This window comes from Neltuma alba, unplaced genomic scaffold, assembly GCF_004799145.2.
Source record: "Neltuma alba isolate B1F8T4 unplaced genomic scaffold, ASM479914v2 tig00006649_pilon, whole genome shotgun sequence".
Taxonomy (NCBI): Eukaryota; Viridiplantae; Streptophyta; class Magnoliopsida; order Fabales; family Fabaceae; genus Neltuma; species Neltuma alba.
In genome coordinates this window covers 24,795-33,141 of record NW_021634527.1, presented here as the reverse complement: position 1 = coordinate 33,141, position 8,347 = coordinate 24,795, and the positions used below count along the sequence as shown (strand labels likewise).

General features: G+C 34.7%; 1 protein-coding gene across 2 annotated transcripts; it reads left to right on the top strand.

Moving 5' to 3' along the window:
* Positions 1 to 1,296: 1,296 nt before the first annotated feature.
* On the top strand, positions 1,297 to 3,984 carry LOC114750782 (chaperone protein dnaJ 49-like). 2 transcript variants are annotated; one of them, XM_028939388.1, is made up of 3 exons: positions 1,297 to 1,477; positions 1,647 to 2,779; positions 3,199 to 3,500. In XM_028939388.1, the coding sequence occupies exon 2, from the start codon at positions 1,693 to 1,695 to the stop codon at positions 2,764 to 2,766; it is 1,074 nt and encodes a 357-aa protein (XP_028795221.1). In that variant the 5' UTR covers positions 1,297 to 1,477; positions 1,647 to 1,692; the 3' UTR covers positions 2,767 to 2,779; positions 3,199 to 3,500. The 2 variants fall into 2 exon arrangements, with proteins under 2 accessions (XP_028795221.1, XP_028795220.1); XM_028939387.1 differs by lacking the exons at positions 1,297 to 1,477; positions 3,199 to 3,500 and adding an exon at positions 3,729 to 3,984.
* Positions 3,985 to 8,347: the final 4,363 nt, after the last annotated feature.

Genomic DNA, 8,347 nt, shown 5'->3' with positions numbered 1-8,347 from the left:
TAGTTTTTCTTAAAAGCTAGTCGACTAATTTAAATAAATTAAGAAAATTAGTTAAATTAGTTATTTATAATAAATAAGCGTTGTATTTCCTAAAATACCTTTACTAATAAAGTGTGTTAGCTAGAATTATCATTGGATGAAACATTTAACATGTGCAATTACTACAAGAGTTATCTTAAAGAAAAAGGAATAACTATGATAAATAAAGTAGATTAAAATTTTATATTTAAGAGTAGATTGAATAGCAAACTAACTTTTATATTAGGGACCTAAGATAGTAGTTTTTAATTTGAACATGTATTTTGAATTTTTTTTTTTGCCAACGATTTTGGGATAAATTTGACACAATATCTAAATGTAAAATAATAATATACTCCCTCCGTTCCTTATTAGAAGAGACATTTGATGCTTATGGCATGTTTCCATATATAAGAGACACTTAAAAGCTGTCTTTATTTTTTTGTATTGATTTCCTATTTTACCTCTATTTATTTTGTATCCAACTCATACTCTCTCTCCCTTTCACTTCTCTTTTTTTTAATAATTTAATTGTTCTCTCTCATACTCTCTCTCTCCTTATTAATAGGGGCATTGTTGGAAAAAACATTATACTTTTTACACATTAATTGTCCTCAACTAATTTTAACTGTTTTTTTTATCAACGTAATTTGGTTATTTGTCTCTTATAATAAGGAACGGAGGGAATACTTTTTAAAAAAAGAAAAATGACGTAAAAAAAAGTTAAAAATTGTAATATTCAAATATAGGCACTTAAGAAGTTGAAATTCTTAAGGAGGAAGTGGTAAATGATCCGGTATTTTGTAAATATAGTCAAATGACTTAAAAGTGTTTGTATCAATTTTTTTTTATAAAAAATGACTAGTATATTTCTTGTTATTAGTTGTTCAATATTTATTATTATCAGCTTAAAACTTATCAATAAATAACTTGTAATTGTCCATGCATTTCTTGTCATTTACTATTTAACACTTGTCATTATCAGTTCATAACTTGTTAATTAACTTTTTGATACCATGACATTTTTTCTCATTTCACTACATTTACAAATACTAGACATCACTTCCTCTGAAATTTTAAAATTTTAGGTGTATGATGAATGAGAATATTGTAATTTTTAACTTTTTTTTTTAGTATGTCATTTTTCCTTTCAAAAAATTAAAATAATAATAAAAAATATTTATTTTTTAAAGAACCTGTCCTAAATGCAATACCAGTTGTAATTCTTGCTGTTTTATTCTTCTCCCATAATAAAGGTAGAAAATACTAGCAGCTGACATTTCAATCGCGCAGGGCGATAGGAATAGGAGTGTTCCTTCGAAAGATATAACAAACTCAACGTGCATCAGAGAGATCGATCTGTAGCCTCACTGGGCATGAAGCCCTAATCGAGCGAAGTTTTGATCACTCTCTTCCTTGGGGAAAACCCCTCATTTACGCTCGTCTCTGAGGTCCATCAGTAAGGATAATTCTCGAAACCCCTTTACCTTTGTGTTGCCTGATGAATTAAATTGATCGGCTCTTCAATTTGCTCTCTGATTATGAGTTTCTATTTTCCTAATTAAATAATTGTTTATTCCTTTTGCTGAAGCTGTGAATTTTTCTTTTTTTGCCTTTGGTTTCGCTAGGGTTCTGAAGATCTGTTTGAATATCTGTTGAGTTTGATTATCTGAGATGGATGGCAACAAAGACGATGCGTTAAAATGCTTGAAAATTGGGAGAGAGGCATTAGAAAGCGGGGATCGGGCTCGCGCTTTGAAATTTGTTGCCAAAGCTCGCCGTCTTGACCCCACTTTGCCCGTCGACGATCTATTGGTGGCGATAGAGAAAGATACAAGTGACCAACCGCCGACGGCGGCTGCTAATGGACCATCGGTGACGTCTTCATCGAAGCCTGCTGATCAACCTTCTCTCCGTCAAAGGGTTTCGACAGCAGGGTCTTCATCCTCTACGTCATCAGCTTCATATACGGACGAACAAATCACGATTGTTAGAGAGATTAGGAGGAAGAAGAACTATTATGAGATTTTGGGATTAGAGAAGGGTTGTACTGTCGAGGATGTGCGTAAAGCGTACAGAAAATTGTCTTTGAAGGTTCATCCTGATAAGAACAAAGCTCCTGGTGCCGAGGAAGCGTTTAAGGCTGTGTCTAAAGCTTTCCAGTGTCTAAGTAATGAAGAGAGTCGTAAGAAGTATGATCTTGTTGGAGAGGATGAATCCATTTACGAAAGACGTGCTGCAAGGCAGCCAACACGGGCATATAATGGGTATTATGAAGCCGATGTTGATGCGGAGGAAATATTTAGAAATTTCTTCTTTGGTGGAATGGCTCCTGCAACACCTTTTGGTGGCTTTAGTTTTGGACCGGGGATGGGTCCAAGGCCAGCTGAGCATGGGCCTAGTGGCTTTAATGTTCGCGCTTTAATTCAGTTGCTTCCTGTTCTGCTTATTCTGCTTCTGAACTTCTTGCCCTCTTCAGATCCTATTTATTCACTTTCTCGGCAGTATCCATATGAACATCGGTTTACTACACCAAAGGGTGTCAATTATTATGTTAAGTCGGCCAAATTTGATCAAGACTACCCACCAAATAGCCATGAGCGAATAACACTTGAAGATAGGGTTGAGAGTGATTACCTCAATATTCTTAGAGAGAATTGTCGGCTTGAGTGGCATCGCCGCCAATGGGGATATATCCGGGAAATGCCACATTGTGAAATGCTTCGCAAGTTTGAGCCAGTGAACTAATAAGTGAATTAAGGTTCAGTTTTTTATCTCCTAGTCTCTTTTCAGACATAAATTTACCCTTTTGTGATGATTGGATATAAAATACAATTAAGTTTTCAGTCTTATGTCCGTGAATCAACTCATAATAAGTCACGGTGTAGATTGCAATCACTTAAACTTTATCAATTATCTCCGATAGTTCTTCCTTGCACTTGTTAAAAGCATTCAATACTAGTAATAGAATGTGTTACCTGCTTATGTACTATTGACTTTATCTTTTTGTTAACTGATCTATACTACGTTAATGCGAGTTGTTTGTGATTATGTTAACCTACTGCCCTAGGAATTTGCCTTGGCAGCTTCGCTGTGAACTCTCTGGTGACTTGTTTGTTAGTAGTGGAGTAAATGAGTAATTGCTATTTGGTGTTGTGATGCGATGGTATGGTTTTTCAGGTAGTTCCAGTGCTGCAATCTGATGGCTTTCTATATTAAATCACTGGATGTTACTAGTGGCACTGGCGGCATGAATTAGTTAAGCATATCTTGGTACAAATGCGGGGAGGGGTTAATTCAATTATACTGTTTTACATTATTCAGTTGAAATGTCAAACTATTGCTGACTTAAGTTTGGTGAATTTGTATATTTTATCAGTAGAATGGTTTAGGAATTTTATTTGCTGTAATGTTGTTTGTAACTTTATGTAGTTTACTAAATTGATGTCTATTGCATTTACCCTGCTATTTTGATACAAAAATGGGTCCTTGGCAAATCGGTTTCACATCCTAATTTTAATGCAGTCAGGCTGGGTTTCTTAATCTATGCCGATATTAATATTGATAGGTTTTGTGTTTTGAGATCGGTATTGTCTTGGAGATTGCATGTTGAGATGGATTTTTATTGTTCCTGAATACACTTTGTTTGGTATTTTAGGCCCATATTAATAGTGATAGGTTTTGTATTTAGAAATTCTATTGTTTTGCAGATTGCATGTTGATGGGGATGCTTAGAATTCCTCAATTGTGGAGAGAAAAACATTGGGAGTCTGGAGTCTATGTTGAAAGTCGTGGTATTACCCCTGGAGGCCTCTTGAATGTATACTTTACTTTCTGCTACAAGGTTTCTGAAATATTATTTGCGTGCTATAGATCTTGTAAAACTTGCAATGTAGTTTACAACTATTCCTTTTGATAATGCTATGAGCAAATTGATCTCTAAATCTCCGAGGTTGATCCGGTGGCGATATAATATTACAACAGCTTGTGTTTTGGGGGCCAAAAAAAAAAAAAAGTACATGGGTCGGTATTTGCTTGGCTTATTGGACGCCAACTTGATCCATCTTTTGCCTTTCAGGTTATATTTATTGAGGTATTATTCTTATTCAAATATTTATAGATATGGGGAGATTTGCTTGAATATATTTTCCTCTTTTGGATATGTTTGAATGGATTAAAGAGAGCCAGAGAAAAAGGGCGGAGAAATTTTTGATTTAGATGGGAAGTTAAGGTTCAAATTGAACTTTCCCCTATCACTTCTTTTCTTCCATTCGCTTCATCAAGAATTCATCAAGTCGGTCATCCAGATTGGCATGTGGTTCGCTGGAAACAGGAGTTGAGAAATGGAAAAGAAACTGAAGAAGTCATTTCCCAGGGTTTTGTTGGGAGGAAATGTGGTTCGAAGGAAATTAATTTCCAGCAAGACTCTGGAAGATGGGTTTCGCTCCTGAGGCGTTAGAAAATTTTATTTTCCTGAGAAGAACAAGTCGTATGCCTGTTTTGTGCAATTCCAAATGGAAACTCAAAGCCTCCTATGCCCTTGTCTTAGATTAATGTTTGCAAGATTGATCATCCTAACTATATTTTGCAAATTGTAGTTAGGTAAAAGTTAAATTAGTATAATATGATTTAAGTTTGGATTTTTTTTTTCTAAAGTTAGTTTAACAAATTGAATTTTTTTTTGGGTGATATAATTAAATAGCAAATGTAGATGTGAAATGACTAAAAGGTACATTATATATATGTGTGTGTGATACGTATATAATTGGAAAAATTTTCACAGAAATAGCTTTTGAAATTTAAAAACAAAGGAAATTCAAATTAATATTCATGATTAAATTAAAATTTTAAACTGTTAATGAATTTACAATGCTATCTTTTTTCTTTTTTAAAGCAAGAATTTAAGTCAGTCTTAGGGCAACCCACCACACCAGCTGCCAATAGCCGTGGAGCCTCTGTGCCTGCTGGCAGTCTGTGTCGGTTCTTCGTACTCAGGGGGTCAAAATGGGATTTGATCCCACTCGTGGGCTTCCTGAAAGGTCTGGTGTCATTGACAAACCAAATCCATCTATTATGATATTAGAAAATGGGGGAAGTTAAATTTTTATTTTTCAAGTTTTAATTCACTAATAATGTAACATTCCGAATTTTCTGACTTAGATGAGCAGAAAAGAGAAAATTCATTAAAATTATTTAATAGCTCAATCATACTTGGGAAAAATTATGGAATATTGATTTTCAAGGTTTAGAAATATTTTGGAAAAGTTCATTCCCCAAAAAGTGGCTTAAATGATTTTAAAGCTATTTTCATAGCAAAATGGGTTATTTTTTTAGAAAATACTTAGAGGTTTCTAATTAACTAGAAAATTTTAGGTAAATTATCTTATGAGGCAAAGAAGATAGTTGAGGCATAAAATCCTTAAAATGGGTTAAGTATTAATTTCTGAAATTAAGAGCTATTTTCTTGAAAATTCCAGAAAAATAGTCAGGAGTTGACTTTTGACCTGAAATTTTTAGGGAAATTATTTTATGGGTCAAAGAAGCTAATGGATAAGAAAAATCCATTTATGATATTTTGGTTTAATTTCTGGATATATTTTATATTTCAGAAAAATAGGAGAAAGATAAGATTGAAGGAATAATTATGTGGGAGGGCAAAATGGTCCAGGAACTTTGTAATACAAGTGCTGCCTTCTCTATTAGCCACCTGGTTCACTCCTCCATGTAACAGCTGTTTACCCATGCGTTTAATTTATCTCGTTCGGTGTCCAAAAGAAAAGAGAGATGGAGACGGAGAGCGAGAGAGGGAGAGCACGGGAGAAACTGAGTTGGTGGAGCTGGAGGAGTGACCGGAGGTAGTATCAAGTGCATGCAAACTGATCAAACAATCCAGGTGAGCTCCCTAATCCTTCTCGCATCTTTATTGTCGTTGAACAGGGGCTGTTTGAGGTGTTGATGAAGATAGAAGTGTTAAGGAAGGGAGAGAAGGATCAGTGGGTTCATGTTATATGGCAATATTGAAGTATATGGTGTTGGTTTTTGAGCTTGCATGTGCTGTTTTCCTTCTCTGTTTTGGTTGCCGAAAAACAGAGGTTAAAGGGAGGAGAAGGATGCTTCTTTTATATATATATATATATATATATATATATATATATGCATGTGCCGCAGGATCCTGAAGATGGTTGTGTGTGACAAGTTGCTCTGTTTCATGGATCCGAGACAGGGGAGTGTGTTTTGTGCTTGCATGTTGATTCCGTTTCTGTTTTTTTTTTTAGCTCTAACACAGGCGCTAATAACTTAAGATAATGATGTCTAGTTTTTGGTGGTTGGATGTTATATGAATGAGGCATATAGGTTTGTTCCGGGATTGCATGTCGTCTAGCTTTATTGTGTGTGAAGTTTCAAAAGTCTATGACTCCTGGTTCTGGTAAGCCGAGACAGGCTCTATAGGTTGGAAAGTTTCTGGTTTTTGTTGGTTGTGAGATAGGAAAAGAAAATGATACACATTTGTATATGTGCGCCTCGGTCATGTTTGTGGGAACTGAATTTACATAGTTAAATGGCGTCGGGTTCACTGGTTTGAGAGGAGACCGAACTGACATATATATATAGTTTCGGTACATGTGTGTGTGTGTATATAGGATGTGTGTGTGTATAAATATATAAGTTTGAATGATGCTTACTTCCTCCTTTTGTGATCATTATATCTGGTTTGGGGAATGTCTTTGGACCTGGAACCAAAAAGATTTCCTGATTTGTCATTCTGTGAGGCGTGATATATTGAGAGGGAAGGAGGTATTGAAAGCTCATATAGGAATGTATACGCAAACAAGGTAGCAATATATGACTTACAGAGGAATTTGCATTGGATATATTTTTATATATATGGGCCGTGAATTTGAATGTTGAGGAACCTAAAATTTGTCTAAGTCTTGTGGGCTATTAAAATGAGTAGGTATGATGAAGTTCCCAAATGATTAATGGGTAATTTAGAAAATTAAATCTTAGTTAGAAGAAATAGTGTTCCAACCCCTTTAAGCTTTTGAAAGAAGGAGGTACTTGTTTTAAGATGAAGATATAATAAGATAGTTAAGGTTGAATAGATTAACGAATGGAACTCTTTTTAGTTGAATAGAAATGTATCTGGGGACTTAAAATGTTGATTTAAAGTTGAAGGAGAGACTTAAATAATTTGAATTGTTTGAGAAGTTAAGAGGATTATGCGGCTATAGGAGATTATATGCACGTGGGAGTATGCTTTTAAATCTGGAAAATGCTTCCAGATCAAGTGCAAGGTTATGTGTGTCATAGGAGATATAAATATACATGTGTATAGGCATGTGCTGTTATGAAAACTCAATGTATAGTTACTGTTTAGTATCTCTAAATGATAAACAAGTATTTTAAGTTATTAAATTGAGTTTAGAAACTTCAAATGAAGTGGTGCTGGTATGGTTTGAGGATGCGACATGGTCCTTAAATACAATAACTAATATATATTATATTTGACCAAGATGACCAGTTACTAAGTAAAGTAAACTGTATGGGTTGAGATAATTAAGGAAGGAAGCGTTCTAGTTATAATAGTTCGAATAAAAAAAATTGTCCAGGATGACCAACTGTTATATAAGGGTAGAGATTAAAGAAAATTTGGGATTTAAAGAGAGTTATTGAATTTATGAATTACAATTGGATCAAAACATGATAGGTTTTGATATATGCTCAAGCTCACCAAAAAGCAGAAAGAAAGGAGAACGGTAAGGTTTTATTTGGAGGGAAGCAGATAAGATAGTAGTTCTTTCCTACCTTACACTTGTGTATGATTGCTGCATGTTTGTTTGTGCCATATTGCTTTTCTAAAACATGAGAACATGTAATCCTTAATTCCTTGCATGGATTATTTAGCCGTAATCACGTGTAGTTGATAGACATGGGGTAGTATTTGCCAATTATTTGCGCATTATTTATTCAGCTTGTCTATCTGTCATTGCGCATAAATGCTTAATTGCATTAGCTTGCAAGGTTATGTTCCACCTTGGCTTGTTTTGCATGCTTTATGTGATCTGCATATGTGTTTGGTGGAAATTACTACTACGGAGATTCTTCGGAATCTCACCCTCCAATTTATGATGAACAGTGAAGGCTAGTAGCTCGAAGGACAAGGAGGTTGTTTAAGAAGAAGGTGGGCTGGTTGAAGAGTAGAGATACCTGTTATAATTCTGTAAATTGTATAGCAAATATATGGGCAAGTAACTTTACTTGCTTTATGTAAATATTTTGTGTTCTCTATAAGGAGGAGAGCACTGCCGGCTGTAAGTATGCGCTGTCA

Coding starts and splice junctions, on each gene's coding strand:
- LOC114750782 (XM_028939387.1), top strand. CDS start 1,693: ATGGATGGCAACAAAGACGATGCGTTAAAATGCTTGAAAATTGGGAGA.